This window comes from Temnothorax nylanderi, unplaced genomic scaffold (genome assembly GCF_030848795.1).
Source record: "Temnothorax nylanderi isolate EJ_2023f unplaced genomic scaffold, tnyl_v1.0 TNYL_tig0443_pilon, whole genome shotgun sequence".
NCBI lineage: Eukaryota > Metazoa > Arthropoda > Insecta > Hymenoptera > Formicidae > Temnothorax > Temnothorax nylanderi.
Genome location: NW_027249505.1, coordinates 40,938 through 67,800, shown reverse-complemented (window position 1 = coordinate 67,800; position 26,863 = coordinate 40,938). Strand labels below are relative to the sequence as shown.

General features: G+C 40.4%; 2 protein-coding genes across 2 annotated transcripts in view; one reads left to right on the top strand and one right to left on the bottom strand.

Annotated features, from left to right (window-relative positions):
• Positions 1–26,863, bottom strand: part of LOC139782826 (B9 domain-containing protein 2-like) — a 96,330-nt gene that overhangs the window by 55,833 nt on the left and 13,634 nt on the right. The window lies entirely within an intron of this gene.
• Positions 248–14,253, top strand: LOC139782827 (uncharacterized). Its single transcript, XM_071721908.1, has 3 exons — positions 248–7,008; positions 11,795–11,906; positions 12,054–14,253. The coding sequence occupies exons 2-3, from the start codon at positions 11,804–11,806 to the stop codon at positions 12,449–12,451; spliced, it is 501 nt and encodes a 166-aa protein (XP_071578009.1). The 5' UTR covers positions 248–7,008; positions 11,795–11,803; the 3' UTR covers positions 12,452–14,253.

The window sequence follows — 26,863 nt, the reverse complement described above, 5'->3', positions numbered from 1 at the left end:
CGAGCGGCCACCGCAGAAGTTTGAAACCCAAGAATCCCGGGGCGGGGACGCCCTGATGTAGTATCATGGAGACCAGGGTGCAGCGTCACAACCCAGGGAGCGTACGGCCCTGTGGCCGCCACCCCGAGGGGCTGCCGGTGGACGTGGCCATGGCCCGGCCAGCCTAGCCCACGTAACGCCGACCAGATAATCGCGGCCCGGACAGCCGGATTGTTTAAAGAGGCTGCGTCGGGGCGAAAGTAGTTCGAGTGGCGCCGCAGGAAGGAGCGGCACCAGGCGCAGGGAATAGCGCTCGGATGGGCGGACACGGCAGGCGATGCGCCACTGCGCAGGCGCGAGGAACCGGCGCGATCCCGGCGGGCCATCGTCTCAGACTGTCGTGCCGGACCGAGTGAGGTGCACATCCTTCGACCCACGACCGATCCGGAGACAAAGAAGGACATCGTTTTCTGTAAGGTCACCACTCTGGCGTCCCCGCGGTGAAGAGGATTCGTTCGAGGCGCCGGCCCCGGTTTGCGTCGTGTCAGTTACCTTGGAATCTCTGGCGATACCTGTTATCTGAGAATGAGCGCTCATCGTTACCTTGCGCTCTACCTTGTCGGGAAGGCTGGATTGGAATCCGCGAAGGGGCCCCGGCGAGAACGAATCCTCGAGTAAGTAGAGATCAGGTATGCCCTCCCCGGGAACACCGTCACGGCCGACAGTCACGTTGCGTATCCGGTAAATTGTGTTAAGGCCCGGTCTACAATGGATGTTGTAAGTCGTAAGTCGTAAGAATTGGCCAATCACAGTTCATTATTCTTCGACCGCAAGGAGAATAATGAACTGTGATTGGTCAGTTCTTACGACTTACGACTTACAACACCCATTGTAGACCGGGCCTTTATGTTGTGGAATAATCGTGATATATGTTAGAGTCGCGATCGTGCAATTCGTGTTGCGGATTCGGGCGATCACGCGGTAATTTCGGAAAAATACGTTTCGCGAGTGGCAATGTATTGTGGATGGCACTCGGTCCCGTAGTTAAGTCGTAGAGTGTTCGGGCCCGCGAGGAAGTCGAATATTGTGTCTTGCGTTGGGTAGAGCCGTAGAGTCGTCGGGATTGGCGCGGTGCCGCGGAATCGCCGAGTTTCGCGAGAAATCTCGCGATTAGTGTGGCTAGCCGTGGAATCGTCCGCGATCCAGGTCATTTCGTGCTTGGGGATATCTGAGGCGAGGACGATCGTCTGCCGTGATTCGGCAAGGCGAGATCGCCCGCCGAAAGTAGGTATCATCTGTGAGGACGATCGCCTGTCGGCAGGACCGACACGGCGAGATCGCCCGCAGTTATTGTGTCGTACGGAATCGTGGTGGCTCGAGTACTCGTCGGTATGGCGTGAGTAAATTAGTTCGGTATTGCGTTGTTGCGTTAGAGTTGTGTGAATATTCGTCAGTCTTGCGTTATGTGTGAATATTCGTCGGTATTGCGTTGTTCGTTAGTGCGTATTCGGTATTTTGTGCTAAGGGTTATTGCGTCTTCGCGTGTAGACGTTGTTGCGTTAGATTCGAGAATATGCGAAAGATTAGTCTGTATTGCGTGGTATGCTCGTTGCGTATCCTTCGGGATCTGGCATATTCGGAATTCGTATTCGCGTGAAAGGCGGTTCGCCGCACTTATATCTGTGTCTTTTCTCTTTTTCTGATTGCAACTATTTATATCTGATTTCGACTATATTATTTATTTTCTTATATCCTTTTCTGATTGATTTCAAATATATTATTCCATTTTGTTAATTGCGTATGGTTAATTGTGTCACGCCTCCTCTCCAAATCTCCAGGAGAAAGGAACTACGCCCTGAGGTATCGCGCTAGGTATTGGTGCTAAGATATTGTACGGTGGTGCGAATCGTCGCGCCTGGCGCCCATTTTATTACGTTTATCTGGCAATTATCTGCGAGCATCCGCCCGCGTTACCTTGACGTCTCTCAACCTAACTTTGCGTTTTGATGAATCCGCGATTGCCCTCCTCCGGATAGCGAGACCGTGGGAAAAAGCGTCGCAGTCTGAATAAATTAAATAATTTTATTAGAGTACAGAAAGATGCTCTCCCTAATTCTTCGGTTAGGGAAATCGTTTATAAAATTAACTGCAATGATTGCGATGCATCTTATGTTGGTCAGACAGGTAGACAACTGAAAACGAGGGTAAAAGAACATGAATCTCACATACGAAGGAATGGTAGTGGTCATTCTGTGTTAACTGAACATAGAGTAGAATGCAGTCATAACTTTAATTGGAATGATGTAAAGATCCTAGGATCTGAAGACGAGCGTGGCCTAGTAGACAGCGCACTGGTCTATTGAGCCGAAGTTCCGGGTTCGATCCCCGATAGAGCTAAAAAAAATTATATTCGCTCGTTCTCCTCTCGGAAGGCAATGGCAAACCACCGAGAGTATTCTTGCCATGAACACTTCTCTAAAAAGAATATAGCCGTTCGGAATCGGCGTTAAACTGTAGGTCCCATATACAATGTGTATAATCTACGTGCGCAACACATGTATATGAAGAGAAGTCACCCCGCTCGGACACGAGTAATAGGACTGAGGAGAAAAGATCCTAGATCGAGAACCGCTTCTTAACAAGAGATTAATATCAGAAATGATTTATATAAAAAGACAACGAAACAGCATTAATTTGCAGACGAATACGGAAAATTTACCCGAAACATATATAAATGTTATTGAGGGGCTTTCGAAAGTTTAAAATTACACAGTTGTTTTGTTCTATCGTCAACTCTTCCCTTCCATAAGCAGCAATAATATTGTAAGAATAGATGTGTCATTGTTCGTTTAAACGTCTCCGAGACACATTCTATTTCACCGCTCATCATACGGACGTTCGTGCAATTTGACTAACATTGCGATCTGGTTTTAACAAATGACATTAATCATTGTAAGTAGTGTTGCGTTCTCTCATTATGACTCTATATATGCAATCTAAAGGTAGTTGTTACTCTGCATACTTATACAGGTGTCTTTTCAAACGAGCCACAATGACAAGATACACGACACTCGAGTTTCTTGGCGTTCCAAGAACCAGGAAACCACACACGAAGATACTAGGGAATGCTTCGGAATGTACATCTGCCCAAACGATTGCGAGAAGTAACGATATGACTTAAGGTTTGCGGTTTAAGAAGGTCTCGTATAGTTATAAGTTCATGTTAATTTTGAATTTTAATGTTAAGACAATGCGCTGAAGATCCCTGCTTAAAATATCCGAATAAATCTTATTAAATTCCATAGGAATAATTCCCAATACTCATGATATCCTTTCGGTCTTATCAAGCTCTTCTTTGGTAATGCATAAAGTTTCGTTCGTTTCAAATATAAACCAATGTTCCATGCCATAAATGTGAAAATCATAATTGCTAATTTATGAATTTGAATAGATTTATATGCGAAACAACCATCTCAATAAGAAGCATATTATAATCGTTGTTTGTTTTTATATGATTTCTTTCACATTGATGCCATCAATGGTATCGCTTCGACTTCGTCTCATTACAGGACACGATTTTATCATTTTCTTACTATTAGATTTTTCTTTGTTTATCGAATAATAGAGATACGATTATGATGGTAACATTTCCTATGCATCGTGGATGAATCAAGTTGAGTCGTATTTCGTGTTTAAGTTTTGAATCATATCCGATATGGAAAATGAGATTTTATAAAAACGATCTGCTCGGTACGATATTTATTTATATGTCGAATTGGCACGACACCCGCACGGTATACGGGAGGTTCCAGGTTCAAACCCTGGCTGGGGTAATATTTTTTCGCAATAAAAATTTAAACTATTCAACTTAGAAATTACATCAACTGACCAAAACCCATGGTCGAAATTAATAATGTCTCGATGTTTGATCCGAAAAAGTGCTGTGTGAATCCGACAAACTAAGTTGACTCACAGTTTTTCTATGTTCATATCGGAAAAACGTTATATATTGCCAGTCACGGTCGATTTAAATTACTTTAATTATTATTTATTTATATGATTCGTTTTTCATTCATCGTGGCAATACTATTCTATCGACTATGTCTCATTACACGGCTTGATCTTATAACGTCCATGCTATAGATTACTATAGAACATGTAGATATTATTTTGAATGACGAAAATACAGAATTGAAAATACAGATACGATAATGCGCGATGTTGCATATTGATCGTTTAAGCTTTCAATGGTATTCTATAGAGAAAATTAATTTAATTCTTTAAAACCATGCGTAGGTACCATATGTTTTTTATGAATTACTTTTCATTATTGTGCAAATGTTACTCTTTCGCCTCTGTCTTATTGGAAGACGTGATATTATTATTCGCTTTCCATAAATGATTAATGTCATGGTGGAAGGAAAACAAGGTGTGCTCTTGCGCATTCTTGCGCAATAACCAATGAGTGCGTTGGGCCAAACGGGAGACATTGATGGTATTGGCCAATAGAAGGCCACGTATATAAAGAATATCCAATGACGTTATTACATCCAATATGATTCTCGTTTGGCCCAAGTCGCGACGTCTGCGCAACCCTCTATCATGCACACTTTGTTTTCCTTCCACCATGATTAATGTATTATTTCAAATAATGCAAATACGATAATGGACGCGTTCAGCAGACAAAGCAGATCATCAGTGATCGCTCAGTAATTCTTTAATATGATTGGTTGTTGCCTTTAGTTCTTCACTGAATCTAAGTGTATGAACTAATCACAATAAAGAATTACTGAGCGCTTCACTGGTCTGCTTTGTCTGTTGCGCCAAAAATGACGGGCATCGTAATGGTACCGCTATTATTTTATTCGTCAGAAGGTCTGGGGACTCTCCGGACCAGAGTTGCACTTTGCGGGGTCATGTATACTCCCATCATCAACGCTCCCCACTCGGTAGAGTGCGTTCAGGAATTACGCCTAGGCGCACCTAGATAACTCTAATGCTATAATGTATGTGACGTAAACTATAGCTTAGAGTTACCCAGGTTGAATTTCTAAACGCAGCCCTGTATACGCGTATAGAGTAGGAGAGACACTGCTTACATTTTTGAGGTTATGCTGAGCTTGCGTCTTGTCTAAAGTCTTTAACTATTGTGTTGTATATTGAGTTTTGGTCACGTCTTAAATCTTATAAGTATCGTGTTGATCTCCACGCGTCATTTTCTCCCCCTGTTGCATTTTCGCACGTTGCGTAGCATATTAAGCATATACCGAGTTAACAAAACGTATGCTGAATATGTAGCGAAATGTGGCTCCTTCAATTTAAGAATTATCTATAATACAAAACGATACAGAATCTCTTTCAGTAGACTATCTTCCGGTTTTTAATCTGTTCCCACCCTAGTAGCTTCGTGCTTTCCCTACCTTTCCTTCTTCCCCTCCCTTTCCTTCCTATTTGCCTATATATACGGTTTGTTCTCTCGCCGCCGAGTATTTTGTCAGTTCATTTTTAACTAAACACATCATTACTGAAATATCGACCCTACAAAATAGTTCACAGCAGAAAGAAACAAACTTAGATGTACGTATTTTATTAACTATTAATTATTGTTCCTATTCTACAAACCAACTGAATTGATTAAATTACAATTGTTACAGTCCACTTCGAATTCACCGTTTTAACTGTTGCGTTAAGTTTAGTTGCGTTAATTTAGTTGTAATAATTTGTAACGTATGTTAACTTTATCCGAAATTTTGACTTGAGTTTTATGCGACACTGAAGATGGTCCTATAAAGGTCCGAAACGTTTGTTATTTTGTATTTACTTTAATATAGAAATTTTTAACACTAACACCTTGTTACGGCTCGACGCTCCTTTTTCTTCGATTGATTTTTAATCTTGTGAGCGTTTTTGTTATATGTAATCTATAATACTGCCTTTATAAGATGTTTCTCAAACGTGTGGCATGGAGTTATATATATGATCGTCATCATGAAATAAGTGAATTTAATTTAAGAAAAACGAAGTTGCATAAAAAAGTAAGTGTACCGGAATCAGCGAGCAACGTCGCGTCGCGGTAATACCTCTCGGTATTGGGCCGCACGGCCCGTTGTTCCACGCGCGATTTCCCCTCTCACGGTATCTGTCAAACCGGCCGTCTAACCGGCGCGATTAGCGAAATTCAACGGTGCGCATCCCTCTCTGCTGAGTCGGCAATTAACTAGCTAACGAGACGGTTCGAATTCGTGCTTTAGGCTGCCGTATATTTGTGTAAGATTACAACGAGTGGTAAATCGTGAACGTTGAGACCGCCAAACCGAATAAGCCATCTCCAATAAAACGTTCTGCATTCGGGTGCTCGCCCGCGTATTACATAAAACGACTGCCGCTCCAAATTCATTCGCGCGCTCGCCCGTTCAGCGGAGAACCGAGACGCCTATGCGCGCCCAGAGTCGGACGACTCCGAAGATATCCGGTGCATCGCGCACCTACAATTGTAAACGGACTTATCGCACGCCTTCAAGTGTCTGCACATATCGCTCGCCTCAGCCTCAACTTAATAAATCTTAATTGTGGAGTCTATTAGTCGTTAATTTTAAACTTGACCTTTGCCTTGACGATCGAACCTTCTGAGAAGGTTGACACACAGCGTCCGTGGTTTATCCACAAACAGTACTGGTTAGTTTTTATATGCATCATTATTTCATTATAATTGGGATTGTAAGCGACGTGTTTTTCTAAAGAAATTAGATTTTATTTTTTTATTTTTTTTGCTTATCGAAAGTCTTGCTTATTTCCAGTAAAGAAGTATCCCTGTGGTAACTTTTCTGACACCTCTTGCTGAAAACTCTTCAAGCCAAAAGGATCGATAGGCCGTGCTTTCGCAGTTTCTATGCGTACTGAACATCGAGATCAAGCCAGCTTTTGCCCTTTTGCTCTACGCGAGGTTTCTGTCCTCGCTGAGCTGGCCTTAGGACGTGGCCACGGTCCTCTCGTGACAAAACGGAAGTTTTTGTTGAAACTGGATCCTGCGTAAGTTATTTTCGACAGATGAGTTTTATCGGTGTTGAAATTTTTGCAATCTCGTTTTTTCAACTTTCAATAATATCAAAAGAAGTATTTATTTCAATAATATATTTTTCAGCTCTTATATATATAGATAATGATACTTTATTTACCCCAAGGGGTCTTAAAGGGCGTTTTTTTTCAATTAGGGACGTACCCAACCCTGTACAAAAATCTTCTCCAACACTGCAACTTATCCACATACACGGCGTTTTTTAGGGACGTACCCAACCCTTTACAAACTTATCTTCCTTGTCCCGACCTGGCCGTAGCGGCCTCTTACGCTCCAGCTCCCTCCCTCCCTTCCTCGCTCCTAATCTTTGCCTCACACTCCTCCCTCTTATCATTCCACCTCTACTCTCTATTCTCTATCCAGATTCTCCTGTTCGTTACCCGTACTTTCCTTCCTTTCGCCCTCTCCTCCCTCGCCGTCATCACGATCCTCCACCTTGTCTTCCTCTCCTTCATCGTCAAATCCTCGTCCACCCCCATCTCCCATTTTCTTCTTATTTACCAGCTCCTTTCTAATATCTCAACCTTATCCCTTTCGTCCTCAACCTCCACTAGCAGCACCACTCTTCCCCCCTCTCCTTTCCTTTCTTGCACCTCTTTCACCCCTATCCTTCTCCCTAAAACCCTCCCTGCTATACCCTCCATAAATTCTCTCCTTTCTTCCGCGTCTCTCCCCTCGACCTCCCTCCAAACCAAGTTCCTTTTTCTTGCTTCCCTCCTCTCACGCTCTTCTTCCTTTTCCTTCCTTTCTCTCTCCTCTCTTGCCCTTTCTCTCTCTTCTCTCTTCCTCCTTACTTCCTCCTCCCTTCTCCTTACTACGTCTTGACCTTCTCCTCCCTTTCCCTTGCCTAACCCTGATGCCTTTTCTACCCCCTCCTTCACACTTCTTTCCCTCCCCTGCTCCCTCCACCTCGCCAACCGATCTGCCCCAAATTCTACCTCCACTCTCTTCCGCGACACATCCTCGATCCATCTCTTCATCCTTTCTTCTACCCCATTCCCCTGAACCTTCCTTTCCTCCTTCCTGTCCTCCTCCACATCCTCACTTCTCTTCTCCTCCATCTCGTCAACCTTCCCCTCTTTCCACCTTTTTTCCACCCTCCTCTCGCTCGCCTTCCTCTTCTCCCTTTCTTCCTTCTTCTCCCTCTCCTCCGCTTCTATTGCCAGTTCCTCCTACCATCCCTCCGACCCACACTCCTCCTTCTCCTTCCGCCCTACTATCCCTTCACCCTCCTCACTCGCCTGTCTCTCCTCCACCCTCCCGTTCGTACTCGCTCTCCCCTCTCTACCCTCCATAATCCTCCTAATCTTCTCCAGCTCCTCCCCCACCTTTGCTATCCCCCTCGCCAACTCCTCCACCCACTCCATTTCCTCCCGCCCTCCCTTACGTTCCCCTTTCTTCTTTCCTTTCTCTTCCTTCACCCTTCACACCCCTTCTCTCTTTCCGCCTCCTCTCCGACTTTCTTCCCTGCTCCTGCTTCGCCTCGTCAGCCTACTTATCTCGTCCCTCTGCCCTCTTCTTCCGCTTTCCGTCCGCTCTTCCGTATCTCTTCCCCTTTCGCCTCCTCCTACAAACAAACTTTCCTTAGCTCCTGTCTCTTCACCTCCTCTCTCTCTACCACTCTGCGTCTCCTCCACCCTCCGTGCGCGTTGAGTGCGTGTATGTGTGTAACCCCTGCCTCTCTCCTTCTTCTCCCCCGCTCTCCTCCTCCTCCTCTAACCCCCGTACTTGTGCGTGCGTGTATGTGACTCCTGCCTCTCTCCTCCTTCTCCCTTACTTACTTTTACTTGCCCTTTGCCTTCGCTTTGCTTTCGCCTACTCCTTTTCTCCCTTTCTTCTAACCCTTTCTTGATTCTTCTTCAATGCTTCCTTTCCACTTTCTCGCGCTCCGTCTCTCAAATTCGCACCTCGCTCTACTGCACACCACGTGCGTTTCCTGCGTGCTCACCTCGCTCTATTGACCACCTTCCCTCGATCCATTGATCTCCGTCGCTCGTCTCTCGATCATTGTCGCGGTGACGCGTGTTGCGTATCTGCCTTGTCCTTTCGCCCACTCGCTTCTTGCGCCATCTTCTCCTTCGTCGGTATCTGCACTCTCCTTCTTACCGACCCGTTCCGTACGCCAGCCCCGAACACGCGTCCCGCCGCCCCGCAGTGGTGCCAACCTACTCTTTTGGAGCAGTCGACACCCCGCGCCGGCTCGGACCGCTATCCGGAGCTCATCTCTGCCGTGCCTCCTGCCTGTCACCGGCCAACCAGCGCGCCACGCGTTACCACTCCGACCGACCACCTTGCTCCGTGTCATCACTCCCCTTCCACAACCTCTCACCTCTCCCGTCCCAGCCTCTTCTTCTTCCTTCTACTCCTCATCCTAACCTCCAAGCGCGCCCTTACTTTCTCCCGTCACTACTCTCCAACCACGCCATCCTCGACTCGTCCTCCACTTTTTCGACTTCATCCGAGCCTTCTCCACCTGCTCCGCCACACTGCTTCCTCTTTCCTGCCTTTACCTCCTCTCAAAGCCTTTTACTTTCTCCTCTCACACTCCAGGCCAACCGTCCGCTCCGCCCCCCCTTTTCGATCCCCAGCTCTTATATATGTCGCAGCCCTTTTGCGAAATCAGCCTTTTTACAAAAAGGCTAGCCTGTTTGCAAAAAGCCGCCTTTTTGCGAAAGCATTCATTAGTTCTCAATAAGACTGACACACTTTAAACTTTTTGCAAAAAGCCTAACTAGCACCAGCCTCATTGGTTAATGATGCACGTTCTGCAATGTGGCTAACAAGACGTCTAGCCTTTTTGCATACAGCCTAAAATCTCGTCCGATTGACGAAATATTGTTTTGGTAATTATACAGTTTAGGGGCCTCACCTCAAATATCGATGAAATTATGCTCAATCGACGCGTTTTTGCACGAAACGAAAGAATCTGGCAGAAAAAAGTGTCGCTCTGCCCCGCGACGCGAGATATTAAACATTAAAGTTGACAGGAATCAGGTTGTGTGTGTGTGTGTGTGTGTGTGTGTGTGTGTGTGTGTGTGTGTGTGTGTGTGTGTGTGTGTGTGTTACGCCCAAACACCGAAATCGCTCAGTGAGCGAAAAAAACATCCACAACGCGTTGTGGACGGTGCTGATCATCCAAATACCGAAATGAGATATTTTTTTGGTGTGTGGACGTTTTTATTATTCACAACGCGATGTGTGCATTTCAGAAACGTACACGACGCGTTCTGCATAACTTGCATGTACTTTAAGTTATAAAGCGAGGGCCACGCTGCCTACCGGCGGAGGTGGGTAGTGACGCGCTTTAAAAGTATTTAAGTGTTTAAAATCACAACTTCTATAAAGCAGGGCATACACACGTGTGTGTATGTGTGTGCCCAGTGCATGCGTGGGCGGGGAAATTTTGCTCCCCTGCACCCCCCACCCCATGCATGTACTTTATAATTTCGCTTTACAACTTAGCATGTACTTTAAGTTGTAAAGCGAGTTCCACGCTTTCAACCACGGGGGGGTGCGGGGGGGGCCGAAGGCCCCCCTCGCACCGCCTTGTCTGTGTGTGTGCGTGTGTGTGTCCACGCGAAACGAGGTGCCACATGGGTTCATGACGCGCTTTACAACTTAAAGTACATGCTAAGTTGTAAAGCGAAATTATAAAGTACATGCATGGAAAGGGGGGTGCAGGGGAGCAAAATCCCTTCGCCCACGCATGTACTTAAACGAGCTTGTAAAGCGCGTCATGAACCCATGTGGCACCTCGTTTCGCGTGGACACACACACACACAAACAGACGAGGCGGTGCGAGGGGGGGCCTTCGGCCCCACCCCCCGCACCCACCCGTGGTTGAAAGCGTGGAACTCGCTTTACAACTTAAAGTACATGCTAAGTTGTAAAGCGAAATTATAAAGTACATGCATGGGGAGGGGGGTGCAGGGGAGCAAAATTTCCCAGCCCACGCATGTACTGGGCACACACATACACACACGTGTGTATGCCCTGCTTTATAGAAGTTGTGATTTTCGTTAAAGCAGGGCACATACACACGTGTGTATGCCCTGCTTTATAGAAGTTGTGATTTTCGTTAAAGCAGGGCACACACACACCTGTGTATGTCCTGCTTTATAGAAATTGTGATTTTCGTTAAAGCAGGGCACACACACTAAATACTTTTAAAGCGCGTCACTCACTCACTCACTCACTCACACACACACACACACACACACACACACACACACACACACACACACACACGCGCGCGCGCGCGCGCGGGGGGGGTGCAAGGGGGGGCCTTCGCCCCCCCCCCTTCCGCACCCACCTCAGCCGGTAGGCAGCGTGGACCTCGCTTTATAACTTAAAGTACATGCTAAATTGTAAAGCAAAATTATAAAGCACATGCATGGAGGGGTGAAGGGGGGCTTACATGCGTGAGCGCACGTGAGCGGGAGGGCTTTGTCAAACTAGTATAGCAAACGTAGCAGCGCCTTCGTCAATCAGACTAGGGATTTTAGGCTGTATGCAAAAAGGCTAGACGTCTTGTTAGCCACATTGCAGAACGTGCATCATTAACCAATGAGGCTGGTGCTAGTTAGGCTTTTTGCAAAAAGTCTAAAGTGTGTCAGTCTTATTGAGAACTAATGAATGCTTTCGCAAAAAGGCGGCTTTTTGCAAACAGGCTAGCCTTTTTGCAAAAAGGCTGATTTCGCAAAAAGCCTGCGACATATATATATAGACGGATTATTACAGCAATGAAAAATGGATAAGAAAAAGAAGACATACAAAGCCTTTCTAGAACCAGACACAGAGAACGTTGCAACTAGTCTTCAAACATTCTTACGATGGGAAAAGTGTTCACAGGGTAATTATAAGAGCGTACATATTTTAATTTGTTATTTTAGTGAATATATACAATTTCTAATCAATGATTTTACACCACTGTCCACTCTTTGTAAATATACATAGTTTTTAATAATTGAATAAGAACTAATTTTCTTTTTTCATGTAGGTGGTTCATCGGTAAAGGATGATAATAGTGACAGACTGAAATCAGCTGGAGAGTCCTCATCGAAAGATGCTACACCACCTGCGGAAGCTGTACTTGATCCCACACTGCTTATCGAAGATAGAGGCAGTGGATACGAGTCGAATCACAGTCCAATCCGAAGTACGGATGAATCAGACACAAGTTCAATTCTATCAGAAACATTCGATGAAACTTCAATTCAAAATGAACAGTCATCAAACGACAGTAAAGGAGAAATTCCAACAAATTTTGACGATAATGATAATGTCCTCAACGGTGAAATCCAGGGTCCATATGATATCTTTACCGATATCGTGATGTTCGAAGCAGCTGGTCTGACTATAATAGAAGTTTTACTATGGTTCAATCTCTGTCATTAAGTTTTAATGTCCGATGAAGCAACCACAGCTTTGCGTCAATTAGTTAAGATTCCTGCGGGGCCACGATTTGAACACCTGAATATAAGCAAGTACACTATGGCACAACGATTCAATCTCCCCGAAGATAAGATATCTTATACATTTTATTGCAAAAAATACTGTATTACGTTATTAGGTCCCGTTAAGAAGAGCGATATTCACATACAAAATACGCAAGTTTCTGAAAGCTGCTGTAAGGAATACCTATTATCTGCAAGTTCCTTAAACTGTTTTCTCTCAGTCGATATTGAATATCAAATTCATGTTTTCTTGGAAAATCTAAGTATCCAGTCTCTATTCTCATGGAAAACTTACAAGATATAAAAGAACGCACGATGAACCAACGAAATGATATATACGATGTACATGACGGTCAAGTGTATAAGAACATTGTCAAAAAAAGGTCGTTGCAAGACGAACATGTTCTGACACTCAATTTTAATACAGATAGAGCCGCATGGTTTCATAGTTCTACGAAAAGTGGTTGGCTAATCCAAATACTATGTAATGAATTGCCACCAAGAATTTGATTCAAAAATTTAATGTTGGCAGGCTTATGGATTGCTGAATCTGAACCAAATCCTGAATTGATGAATTTATATATAAGTTTATTTGTTGCTCAGGCAAAAAAGCTCATGCAAAATCAGATTGTAATAAAAAGTCCTGCAGGGGACAATATTTCATTTAAAGTATTGTTTTTACATGAATCAGTAGATTCCGTTGCTCGACCAATTATGCAAAACAGGCTTCAATTTAATGGTTATATGGGATGCAGCTGGTGTTACAAACATGGCGAATTTTATTCCCGTGCCATGCGTTATCCTCTATACAAAAATGAGCCTGGTATCCGAACTCACGACGAATATCTGATTGATATGGCAAATGCTCAAGCGCTGGGTAGAAATATAAGGGATGTGAAAGGTTTCTCATCTCTAACGACATTGCCAGATTTCGATTGCGTATGGGGTTTTCCTTTAAAGTACATGCACGGTATGTTATTAGGAGTTACTTGACAGCTATGGGAGTTATGGACTAAACCAGGTACATCTTGGTATTTAGATCTAACGGATCAAGTTGAAATTAACCGCCGGTTATTAAATATAAAACCCCCACAAGAAATACACCGGGACCCGAAATCGATGAAAAATAGGTCGAAATGGAAAGCCTCCGAATGGCGTTTGTGGTTGCTATTTTATTGTATTCCCTGCTTATCTGGAATTCTCCGACTCGACGTTTTCCGATCATTACTATTATTTGTACGAAGTATACACACACTCCTTTTAACAAATATCACTGAGAATGATTTGATACGCTGTGAAATTGATTTAATAACATTTGTTGGGGACTGTCAAACTATTTATGACAAAGGCGCAATGATATTTAACTTACATTCTTTGCTTCACGTCGTTTAAAGCGTCTGTGAAAGTGGCCCATTGTGGGCAACGTCTGCTTCTCCTTTCGAGAGCGGTATTTATAATTTGAAGCGTCACATACACGGTCTTAAAGGAATTAGCGATCAGATTGTCAACGGTACTTTGCAAATGAACATGTATCTAGTGATGCCACGAGACGAGACGAGACGAGATTTAGATGAGACGAGATTTTGTCAAATTTTTCGAGACAAGACGAGAATCTCGTCTCGAAAAGAAATTCTCGTCTCGTCTCGAAAAATCTCGTCTTGTCTTGAAAAATCTCATAATTCTGTAATAAAATTTCCTGCCGTTTAATCCTTATTTCCGTTAATAAATAAGACAATTACCTAATCTAAACATATTTACTGCTCATGCATATAATACGGAAGCTCAAAATTTCGCTTGTGCCCAAAAAGACCCAGGGGGTGACGGTGGGTTAAGTTAAGTGACATTTTAACAAATTTACTCTGTAACTTCTGTGTGAAAGCTTCAAATGAAAATTTCTACACTCGAACCGGAAAGAATCTTCTTACAAAGAGAATGAGACCTTGCGAAACCAATTTAGTTCATCGGTGCAACCTGAATCTTATGGTAAGTTAAAAATAAAACAATTTTAGCACAGATAAATTAAATTTAAAAAAATATTTTAATCGTGAAAATGTTTCATTATTTTGGTGTTCTTTGAGGACTTTTTTAAATAAAACTACAAAATTTTTGTGCATTCGCATCACATTTTTATTTTCATGATAGATAAATCGACCCCGTTAATACTTGTGTAGTACATACGAGTCGCTACTATAAATTTGGATGGAAAGATGATTTTATATGCTACTATCTTATAAATTTCAGAATAACAATAATCCAAAAGACTTAATTTAAAAAATTGTATCAAAGAAGATCGAGAAGGTCCAGATAAATCTAGATAAGGTGTGTATAAGTTCTAATAAAAGTCAAAATTGGTGTATTAGTATGTACATTATTATATTACATTCTCAGCAGTTCGTCAAAGTTGACGGAGCTCAGAATGGAACGAAAAAGTCAAACGGAAGACCATCGTCATCCACTATCAGCATATCGAAAGGAAATGTCAATAAGGTGTACTTATTGTAGAGAAGGAGGTCAAATATATTATAATTTGTTTTTCAAATTAGTTATAGGACGAGTTTCTTTCAGAATGCACCAGTAAAGAATCAAACCGAGAGTAAAAAACTGGCAAAAATCGGTGAACATCAGATGAATAGGTGCGCTTGGTGCGCAGTTCTTTTGAAAAAAGATATTCTCTCAGTTAAAAAGATCGCTTCGAAGGTGAGTCTATTATCTCTGAGGTGGATGTCAACTCACCATTTCTGTACTACAGTTACACAAAAATATGCGACTGTAGTAATTATGGAAACAAAAATTTGTTATTCGCCACATGCGTGAAACTTGGCATGTATAAAACTCTTTGGCTCCATATCTTTATATACCGTTATATATACCGTTATATACATATTGAATGGCATTGTATATGAGGCACTCCAAGCCAAATCGACAGGTCGGTAGCCATCACTATTTTTTCCCCTTTTAGTATGTTATAGAGCGACACAAAAAAACATACATCAAGTTTCAAAATTTTTGGAAAATTGATGTAGTTCACAGAGGAAAAAATATTTTAATCCAAAAAAATATTTATTAGGTGGCTCTTAATAGCTTATTTACTTACACAACTTTTATACATATTTATTTAGAATAAAATATTTTTATTTAAACAAAATTTGAATAAAGGGTTTCCGAACTAGCGAGATATTTGTGCTACATTTATTATATTCTGAACAATACAGCTAATCAATAAACAAACGTTTCGGCCATTACTGTGGCCTTCTTCAGTGTAACAAAACAATAATCTTAATCGTTGAATATAAATAACTAACGGAATAGTCGTTACATCGTTATTAAATTAAAATTGAAAATTACAGGAACCTCCTTATATTAACATAATTAAAACCGCCAATCGCTAACATACATGCTTTCGTGTGAATCGTCAATCGCATACATTGTCTTCGTGTGGATCCTAATCATACCTCGCCGAAGCAGGAAACACAGTTCATTGTGTACACTTATCGTTCGAGCGTCCATAAGTCGGTCAAGGAAGGATCCGTCTCTATTGTCCAACAAGTTGCGGTCAAAGATTGGATAGGACCGATGCCGAATGTCCTTACATGAATTATTTAATTTATATGCGTTGAATTAAAAGTATTAAAATTAAATTGATTCTTAATACCTTGAACAGTAGAAACGCGTGTCGAGGAATACATGTTTTGCTGTGGTCGGTCTAATGTCAAATGCGAGAGTCAGAGAATTATCGAGTGGAGCATGTGGAAGGGACTGAGTATAGGGAAAGGAACCTGAGTGGGAATCAGGAAGGAGGGAGTGAATTGAGTATTGGGAGATAAGCTTCTGGTAGTAATTCAGTGTCACTATGTTTGTTGAGGCCCTCGTTCTGTCTTTTAATATGCAACATCTCAGAAATGAGTCGTTTGTTATATATAGGTTCATTATCCAAGATTTTTACCCCTTCCCAATCTAATCTGTGATCAGTCTTAAGGCGATGTTCAGTAATAACTGATGGAGATCCGCTTTTCTTCATAATGTCAGATTTATGCTCTTTGATTCTGGTTTTTAATTGTCTTTTTGATTGTCCAACATATGTGGCATCACAATCAATACAACTTATCTTGTAAACGATTCCACAGTGTGCCGATTTTTCTAATTTGTCTTTGCCCGTTGTAATAAAATTGTTCAATTTAAACGGAATCGTGAACGCCGGACGAAAATTGATATTTTTAGCTAACGTTGTAAAACCTTCTGAGATGGATTTGATATACGGTATTGTAAAATTAGGAGTCTTATTTTCAATAGTGAGATTGTTATGTGATTGTATGTTATAAGCAAGGAATTTGATCCTATTTCTGATAGTAGAAAAAATTTTTATTTAATTTAAATAGGCTTCTTAAGTCTATGTGTTGAAGAAGAGAACTTTCTGCGACACACAAGATGAACTATTGCTATGCCATTCTCTTACAAAAGTCACCAAGTTATCAAAAATCACAATTTTCTATTGATTTAACGCTATATTCATCTGTGGCACTTGTAACAGCGCCCACACTGCACCGTGGGTGACGCGCTCGGTCCTAAAACGGACTATATCTCGAAAACTAAAAGTCTGCCCATCCTGAGCCTGAAATCATTTTAAAGGGGAAGAATCCTACTTTTTTTGAGATTTTTTAGATTTTAACAATAAATATAATTTAAGAAAGAATGTGATCACATTCTTCTTAACAAAATTATAATATTACAAAGAATCATTTTAATCACAAAGAATGAAAGAGGTAACAGTACAAAATAGTGAAGAACAGTACAGAATGTGATCACATTCTTCCTTAAATTATGTTTATTGTTTTTTTATTTAATCAAAAATTTTAGTACTAATGTTTGAACTTTAATGTTTAAATTTCGAAATCTAAGAGCGCCAAGTTTTTTTACCAGAAAAATTTATTTATTTTATTTTAATTAAATATTTTTATTTTGTACTGTTATCTCTTTCATTCTTTGTGATTAAAATGATTCTTTGTAGTATTATAATTTTGTTAAGGAGAATTAAGAAGCTATTACCACTTGGGTTGGAATAGAAAGACCCTTGAATGGGAACTCAAAGATATATACCACTTGAGTTTTATTTTTTAAAAGTAGTTGCACAACAATTATTTTTCAAAGCAATATATATATTCTCTTTGCAATTGGCGCAATTTAAAGATTTCACATCTTTTTTGAAATACATGTCACTTGAGTTGAGTTAGGTAACATAATTTTGTGATATAATAATTTTGTTATGGATGAAATTAAAGCTACTACCACTTGGGTTGTATTTTTGGATTTATACATATATATCACTTAGATTGGTAACGTAATTTTGTGATGATATAATTTTGTTAAGGAGAAATAAAGCTACTACTTAGGTTCGATTTTTGAATTTACAAAATACATTGCATGTACTTGGCGCCTTTTTTTACCTTTTTTGAAAAAGGTAATACCAATTACAGTAGCAAATAAAAATTGCCCACTTACGAGTTTAACTTCTGTTGCTTCAAAATGGTAAGGAAACGGGCGCGTTTTCTTTTTCGCTTCCTCCGTTCAAACGAAGCTTTGAGCTGGGATAAAATGTATCTATATTATTTAGAATTGACGTAAGCTTTGAAATTTTGCCACTCACGTGTCGCAAGCTATCATCAGAGTCTCAAACTTAAGGGGTCATATACGTTTCTCGGCCCTGAAAAGTGGTCCAATAATTATGAGGGATTGCCAGAAAACTATTAGACTGATTAAGTTGAATCTTTTTTTATTGTAAAGAGTGTCTTTTGCAGGAAAGAAAACATACACTAAGAAGAAAAAATACAAAAAAATGTAGCGGCTGCGTGCCGACGTCTTTTTTCGCGCAGGCACAAACGGTGGGCATGATAACTGCCTCAGCATTCGTCCGATTAACTTTATTTTTTTAATACATATTCCTAATAAGATTCTTTATCGTGTATCGAGGGCTTTTATTGATAAGTTCAATCATGTTTTAATAATAATAAAAAATGTAACGATTTTTTCAGAAAAAATCACAACTTTTTGAATGTGTGACCATTTCCGTAATTTTTTTTTTCGAAAAATCCCCCTCGATACACGATAAAGAATCTTATTAGAAATATGTATTTTAAAAAATGAAGTTAATCGGACGAATGCTGAGGCAGTTATCATGCCCACCGTTTGTGCCTGCGCGAAAAAAGACGTCGGCACGCAGCCGCTACATTTTTTTGTATTTTTTCTTCTTAGTGTATGTTTTCTTTCCTGCAAAAGACACTCTTTACAATAAAAAAAGATTCAACTTAATCGATCTAATAGTTTTCTGGCAATCCCTCATAATTATTGGACCACTTTTCAGGGCCGAGAAACGTATATGACCCCTTAAGTGCGCACTATTCCCCTACTTCCCCCTATTTGTGTTCATGTAGAGAGTATTAAAATTTAAAACAAGATTAAACTGTCTTTATGTTGTGTACGGAATCAGGGAACACCGATTAATCTCAATACTGATTTATTACTCATTCGTGTACACTAGTTGTCGGGAGACCGGAGCGTGCGAGCCGGCCCGGCGACAGACCGCGACTGCCTCTGCCCGCGCATGCGCTCGCCGAGCATGCGCTTTGGTCGGTATACGACACCCCTCCCCTCTAGATTGGAATTAATATAATGTAACAAAAAATTGTCTTGTAGTTTTGCATTAGAGAAAAAATAAAAGTAATAAAAAATAAATTTTAATAATAAAAAAAGAAAATAAATTTCAGGTTTTTGGGTGCCGTATTTTAACAATTTCTTCGGCGTAGATTGTACTTATGTTTGTGTTGCTCGTGAGTATTCCTCGATATTGGCTGAGTTCTTCTTATCTCGTTCTTCCTTTTTTCTTCATGCTCACGAAGCTTTGGGATGTATCGTAGGTGGTCAATGTGGCATTTGTGTAATTTTTCCGTGCGATCTTCTCGTACTTCATAAGACAGAGGTCCCGTTTTCTTCTCGACGGTTGCCCTGGTCCATTTTGGGCCCTCTTTTTTATGAGTCAGCATTCTTACTCGGTCTTTAATTTGTAGCTGACGTGCCCCCACTGGCGTCTCCTTTATGGTCGATGGACGGTGTTTGTGCCATGGTGAAAGGCTGTCCAATGGTGTTCGTAGTTTTCTTTTTAACATCATTTCCGCTGGTGACACTCCTGTGGCTATGGACGGTGTCGAATGTTGCTTCAGAAGGAATCTGCTGATTGTCGTTTCCCAGTCCCCTTCCTTCAATATTTTAAGTGATTGTTTGGTCGTTTGGACTGCACGCTCGGCTTGTCCGTTCAACGATGGATGATATGGCGCAATGAATATGAATTCAATACCATTCAATTTGTAGAATTTTTCCATCATCTCGGATCTGAATGACGTATCATTATCCGATACTATTGTTTCGGGGACACCGAATGAGGCGAAAAGTCTTCGGAGTTTGCGGATAACGTTTGACGATGATGTTGATGAAACGCGACATACTTCGGTCCATTTTGAGTATGCATCGACCACGATGAGAAATGTTTGTCCCTGAAACAGTCCTGCGAAATCGATGTGTAGTCGAATCCAAGGACCTCCCGGACTTTCCCAGTGTTGGATTGGTGCTCTCGGAGGATTATGCCGGAATTCTTGGCACTGATCGCAATTTTTTATCATTATTTCGAGCTCTTTGTCTATACCGGGCCACCATGCGTATGACCGTGCGCATGCTTTCGTGGCCACAATTCCTGGGTGGTTGGCGTGTAGGTACTTCAGTATCTCTGGTTGTAGCTTTTTTGGGATGACCACTCTTGAACCCCACAGAAGACATCCGTTTTCGATGGACATTTCATTTCGTTCGAGCCAGAAGGCTTGATATTTTTTTTCTATTTTCTCTGGCCATGCAGTGTTCAACCATAATTTGATGAGCTTGAGTGTTTTATCTTTGTCGGTTTCTACAGCTACTTCTTCTCCTGTCACTGGATTTCGAGTCACACTCTCCAGCATCAGGACGTCGCCGGTTTTTTCTCCCTCTTCTACTTCTTTTCTTCTAACGGTAGTCTTGATAGAAAATCGGCGTTTCTGTGTTTTTTCGCTGGTCGATAGCTTAGGTTGTAGTTATATGCCGATAAGGTTATTTTATATCGTTTTAGTTTTGCCGATACTTGGTCTGCATTTTGATTCTTTGGCTCGAAAATTCCCAAGAGTGGTTGGTGATCTGTAATTAGAGCGAACGAACGTCCCGATAAATATTGATGAAAATGTGTCACTGCCTGGACTAACACCAGGGCCTCTCGGTCAATCTGTGCATATTGACGTTGAGTTTTATTTAGTGTTTTCGAAAAATATGCTATTGGTTTTTCCGTCTGGTCTGTGAGCTTATGGGCAAGAACTGCTCCTATCCCAATTGGTGACGCGTCTGCTGAGAGTACGATTGGTAATTTGTCGTCAAAATGGACTAAAATTCCGGATCCGATAAGTTGACTTTTTAATTTCTCGAACGCGTTTTGTTCTTGTTTACCCCAATTCCAATTCGCGTCGGCGTCTAACAATCGGTGTAGTGGCTCTGCGATTGTTGCTCTATTTTTGATAAATCTTGCGTAGATATTTATTCCCCCCAAAAATACTTGTAAATCTCGCTTGTCCGTTGGAGCTTTCATATTTTTTATTGCTATTACCTTATTTTCCAGCGGTTGAATACCCTCGGTGGATATTTGGTGTCCCAGGAAGTCCATTGATTTTACACCAAATATCGATTTTTCGACGTTCACTCGGAGGTTTGACTGTTGCAAACGGCGCAATACTTCTGATAGTCGCTGATTGTGCTCCTCTAGATTTTTTCCTTGGATCTTCACGTTGTCTAGATAGATTTGTATGCCAGGTATTCCCGACAATTTCTTCGTCATGAATTTTTGAAAAATTCGTGGTGCCGCTGCGATGCCATCCAGTAGACGATTTACGTTGAATAGACCCCCGGGCGTGCTGATTGTCAGTATTTTTGACGTTTCTTCATCAACGCGTAGTTGTTTATAGGCGTCCCTGAGATCAACTTGGGAAAAAAATTTTCCTCTGTTGAGTGTGGCTAACGCTTCTTCGACCGTTGGTAGAGGGTATTCGGATTCTCGAATTTCTGGGTTAACAGTCGATTTATAGTCCCCGACTACCCGTATTTGCCCGTTGGGTTTTCTGACGAACAGTACTGGCGTCGCCCAGTCAGACTGATCTACGGGAGTGAGCATTTTTTGTTGCACCATTGATTTTAATGCATCCATCGCCGCTTCCTGTAGACCATACGGTATTCGTCTGGCTTTAAAAAATTTTGGTTGTGCGTTTTCCTTCAACTCGATGTGTATCGGTGTACCTTTATGACCCTCTAGCGTTCTGGAGGTGAGCGATGGGAATTTGTTTAGTATGCTCTTCTCATTATTTTTTTCCCCGCTCACATTGTGAATTCCGGTCATAATTATACCCAATTCCGCAAACCAATTTCTCCCCAATAAGTTGGGTCCGTTTGTCTCGTTTGTCACCACTATGGGCAATAATTGTTCTTTTTGTTGATGACGTACGAGCACGTTAGTCACTCCTATCACCTCAATTGGTCTTTTCCCGTAACCAAATAATCTGATTCGCTTTTTAAACCAGATAGGTTCCTTTTTCGGCCAGATTTTATCGTAAGTTTGCCTATTTATAAGCAACTGATGAGCTCCATTATCAACTTCAAATTTGCACGGTATTGAATTGATTTTGATTTCTATGACGTACTCGTCATCCTTGTTTTTCCCTTTTAACGACTGTACTGTGACGTTGCCCGCGAAAATATCGTCGTCGTCGTCACTTTCATCACATGACTGTTCGTCTATTTGATTTGCCTGCGATGGTTTGATTGTTGTCGTGGATTGTTTTTCCATTGATCGTTGTCTGGTTTTTCAAACCCTAATCAAATGACCAATCTTATCACAAAAACTGCATTTTTCATTCTTATAAAAACACTTGTCTTGCGAGTGATTCGTGTAGCCGCAACGGTAGCACGGATCCCGAGGTTGCTTTTGTTTTGAACCCTATTGACTGGCTTAGATGTTTTATTTTTCGTAACATTTTGGATTACTTCTGACTCCGATTGTTTAAATATTTTTTGTTGCTGTTCTGCTGATTCCGCATTACAAGCTGTTTCCACTGCTTTGTCTAGCGATAAACCGTCTGGGTTTGTAGCTGTTACCGACTCCTCGTGTCGTCAGCATAAATATCTTTGCAGCTCTTCGTTTCGTATTCCCGCCACGAAACGGTCGCGTAACATAATATTCATCGGTAACTTTCCGTCCGACCCCAAAAATTTACAGTCTAACGGCAGTTTTCTTATCTCGCGTACAAAATCTTTAAGCGTTTTGTTTTCCTTTTGGTCTCTTTTGTGGAAATGAATCCGAGCTAGAAGTTCGTTAATGTTTTGTCCGAAGTATGATTTACATTTGTCGAGGATGTCTTGGTACGCAATATCTTTCGGAGCAGTAGGCGAGCAGAGCGATTTTATGATTGCGTAATTCTTCGTACCTATTGCCGTTAACAAAGTAGCTCGTTTCTTTGAGTCGGTGTTGATATTATTTGCCTCTAGGTAGAATTCTAATTGTTCTATATAGTCTTCCCATGTTTGCTTTTCAGGGTCGAACTCGGTTAGTTTACCTATATTTGGAGTCATGACGTCAGCCGGTGTTGCCGATGGTGTGAACCCCGGAATTTTTGCTGATTCTTCTGTTTTCTTCTTTTCGGCTTTTCCAGCTTGCACTCTCACAAATTCCGCCAATGTCTGCCGTATCTCTTCAGTAGACGCTGTCGACTCTATCGAGATATTATAATGATCACAAATTTCCACTAATTTGTCTTTTTTTAAAACGTAAACCCACGAGGTCTTTCCTGTCGCCACGTGCGCCTCGACTTCTGACCACTTTTCGCTCATCACCCGTTCGACTTTTCACTTTTCACTTTTCGTGGTTCGTTTCTTTCCTCGTCGCCATTTGTTGTGTACGGAATCAGGGAACACCGATTAATCTCAATACTGATTTATTACTCATTCGTGTACACTAGTTGTCGGGAGACCGGAGCATGCGAGCCGGCCCGGCGACAGACCGCGACTGCCTCTGCCCGCGCATGCGCTCGCCGAGCACGCGTTTTGGTCGGTATACGACACTTTATTATTATAATATGAATTTTTAGTTTGAAAGTACAGTTATTCTTTTTAACGCTTTAAATAATCTCATTTTAAGATTTACATGTCAAAGATAAAGATATTTTCTAAATAAGAATGTTCTTTTATCTATGTAGAGTTTACTGTGGACAACCGAAGCTCCACCAGCTTGTTTACCCTATAGAAAATCTAAGAGTCTACATGTGCATCTACACGTTGATGCTTTAAACGCAGAAATAAGAACAAAGATAGTTAGTGGAACCATTTAGGGTAACTCAGGGGAATATGCCACACTTAAGAAAAATGTGATTTTTTTCCTATTTCTCTTTCTTTTTGAGGTATCTTTGCATACTGGTCTTCTTTTTCCTTCTTTTATCTGTTATTTATGTATGGTTTTAATGAAATATTTTGATTGTTTACTATTAAAAAGAAAGAAATACAAAAGTGTTGCAAAGTGGCATATTACCCACCCATGTGGGTAATATGCCACATAGTATGGGATGGGATAATATGCCACATATACAAACATGTATAGTAATTTAACTTTAGAAGGGCATTCTTGTCTAAAAACATGTAAAAAAATATTTTTATTACTTTCTTTGCATTTCAATAGTACTCTGTGTGCTACAAGTAGTCTAAATTATTCGGAATGCAATTTTGCAAAATATTAAGTACGTAGCCTATAATATTCTTAGCGCATGAAATAAACGTGTTTATTCAACATTTTTCAATATTTTTTCATCATTTTTTCAATATTTATACGGCAAAATATTTATTTATACTGTTTACAGCTTCCTAACCTACTAGCAGGATATTTTTTACTGGCATTTTACCCCTATCTAAGTACTGGCATATTCCCCCAAGTTGCAGTTTTATATTAAAATGAGCCTGTATTATATACGATTGCCAGTAAAACGAATCGGCGACGTACTGAATACTTTCATCCTAACCAATATTAATAGAACGACAAGCTGATCGAGTTAAAAATAGTGTAATGCTTGAAGAATATTTTATATAAAACACTAAGAAAATTCTAAAAAGCACGTTGCCATACTTGTCATACTGTACTTACCCCATAAAAACTATAATACTGACAGGAAGTAAGTAAAACTTGGGCAAAACGTCAGATATAATATTTTTAACAATTTCACAGTATTTACAACAACGCTCCTAGCCGTAGCTTTGTTAAACATAACGAATGGCATATTCTCCACACTGGCATATTTCCCCCAGTTACCCTATTTAAAATTCAATTTATATAAAATTTAGAAACTTAAATAAAATGTTTCATAATGAGTCATATCAGAAGCTACTCATTTAAATATTTTATAAAATATTGCGAATGCTCAATTTGCATTAATTACGCATTTTAATGGCAAAGCTGAAATTTACAGAGATTGTGCACTTATATATCCTAAAAACCTGTGTTAAATTTTAGATCGATTGTCTGACTCGTTTAAAAGATATTAATTTTTTAATTTTGTTTTTTAGTTAATTTAAGTTTAAAAAATTAATATCTTTTAAACGAGTCAGACAATCGATCTGAAATTTAACACAGGTTTTTAGGACATATAAGTGCACAATCTCTGTAAATTTCAGCTTGATCCCTTTATTTTGACTGAACGGACATACATCCTTAAGAATATTTACAAATACGCTGTTAATAATCATAAAAACTGGTTAAAATCACTGAAATCAGTAACATTAATGTCCTTGTTATGATATTAAATAGTAGTAAGCCGTTAAAGTATGCATACAACCGATATAATTGGATTTATCAAATTACTGTACTTTTGGCTGGGAAGGTATAGGTAATACATCCTTAATCCGATTCGCCTCAATCTACCCTAAGTTATTGAATGGATAAATTTTGAAATATTGGACTATTTCTAATTTTATTATATTCTTCAGTCTTTTTTACCCTTATTTCATATATAATTCTTTAAGATTTGGTTGATCACTTCTTGAGTTAAAGGCATTTAAAATTTTGAAAAATTCAATATAAAGAAAGAACATTTTTACCGATTATCGCCAAATTCAATACCTTTCTTAAATGATACTTTATCCATCAAATAACTTACACATTTTTTAAACAGAAATCGTTACACATTTTTTGAACAGAAATCGGTAACCCTTTCACCTCGCAAAATTCAAAACAACCTTCTTTTAATAATACTCTATATAAAATTACATGTACATCTTATACACTTTTTAAGCAGAAATCGGTAATCTCTTTACCGATTATCGCCAAATTCAATACCAACCTTTCTTAAATGATACCCTATCGATTAAAAAAAAATTCAACCCAATATCTCAATATTTGCGAAAGTTAGAGCAACCACGGACATTTCTAAAAAAATTCAAAATTTTTTTAAAAAAGAACCCCTTTACTGATCATCGCCAAATTCAATACCAACCTTCCTTGAATGATACTCTATCGATTAAAAAAAAAAACAGCCCGATATCTCAATATTTGCGGAAGTTAGAGCAACCACGAACATTTCTAAAAAAACTCAAAATTTTTTTGAAAAAAAACCCCTTTACCGATCATCGCCAAATTCAATACCAACCTTCCTTGAATGATACTCTATCGATTTAAAAAAAAAACAGCCCGATATCTCAATATTTGCGGAAGTTAGAGCAACCACAAACATAAAATCCGTACGTACACACACACACACACACACACACACACACACACACACATACGGACATTTTTTTTAATGCGATATTTTGACGTTTTAAAACACTCTGAACATATTAGCATCAAAAACTCAAAAAACAATCTTTTCTTTGGTTTCTTCTACCCCTATTTCATATATAATTCTTTTAAATTTGGTTGACTAGACCCAACTTTATACGCAATCAAAGGTTCATATACGAAATTTACAAAAACAAAGCTTCCTCTATGAGGAAGCAAAAAGAGAACCCCTTTACCGATCATCGCCAAATTCAATACCAACCTTCCTTGAATGATACTCTATCGATTAAAAAAAAACAGCCCGATATCTCAATATTTGCTGAAGTTAGAGCAACCACGGACATCAAATCCGCACATACACACACACATACACACACATACACACACACATACACACTCACATACAGACATTTTTTTAACGCAATTTTTCGACGTTTTAGAACACTCTGAACATATTGGCATCAAAAATTCAAAAAGCAATCTTTT

Bases quoted from the DNA above. Each gene is read 5' to 3' on its own strand.
- LOC139782827 (XM_071721908.1), top strand. From the start codon at position 11,804: ATGGATAAGAAAAAGAAGACATACAAAGCCTTTCTAGAACCAGACACA. The intron at 11,907-12,053 runs GTAATTATAAGA...TTTTTCATGTAG, and splicing joins ATGGGAAAAGTGTTCACAGG to GTGGTTCATCGGTAAAGGAT.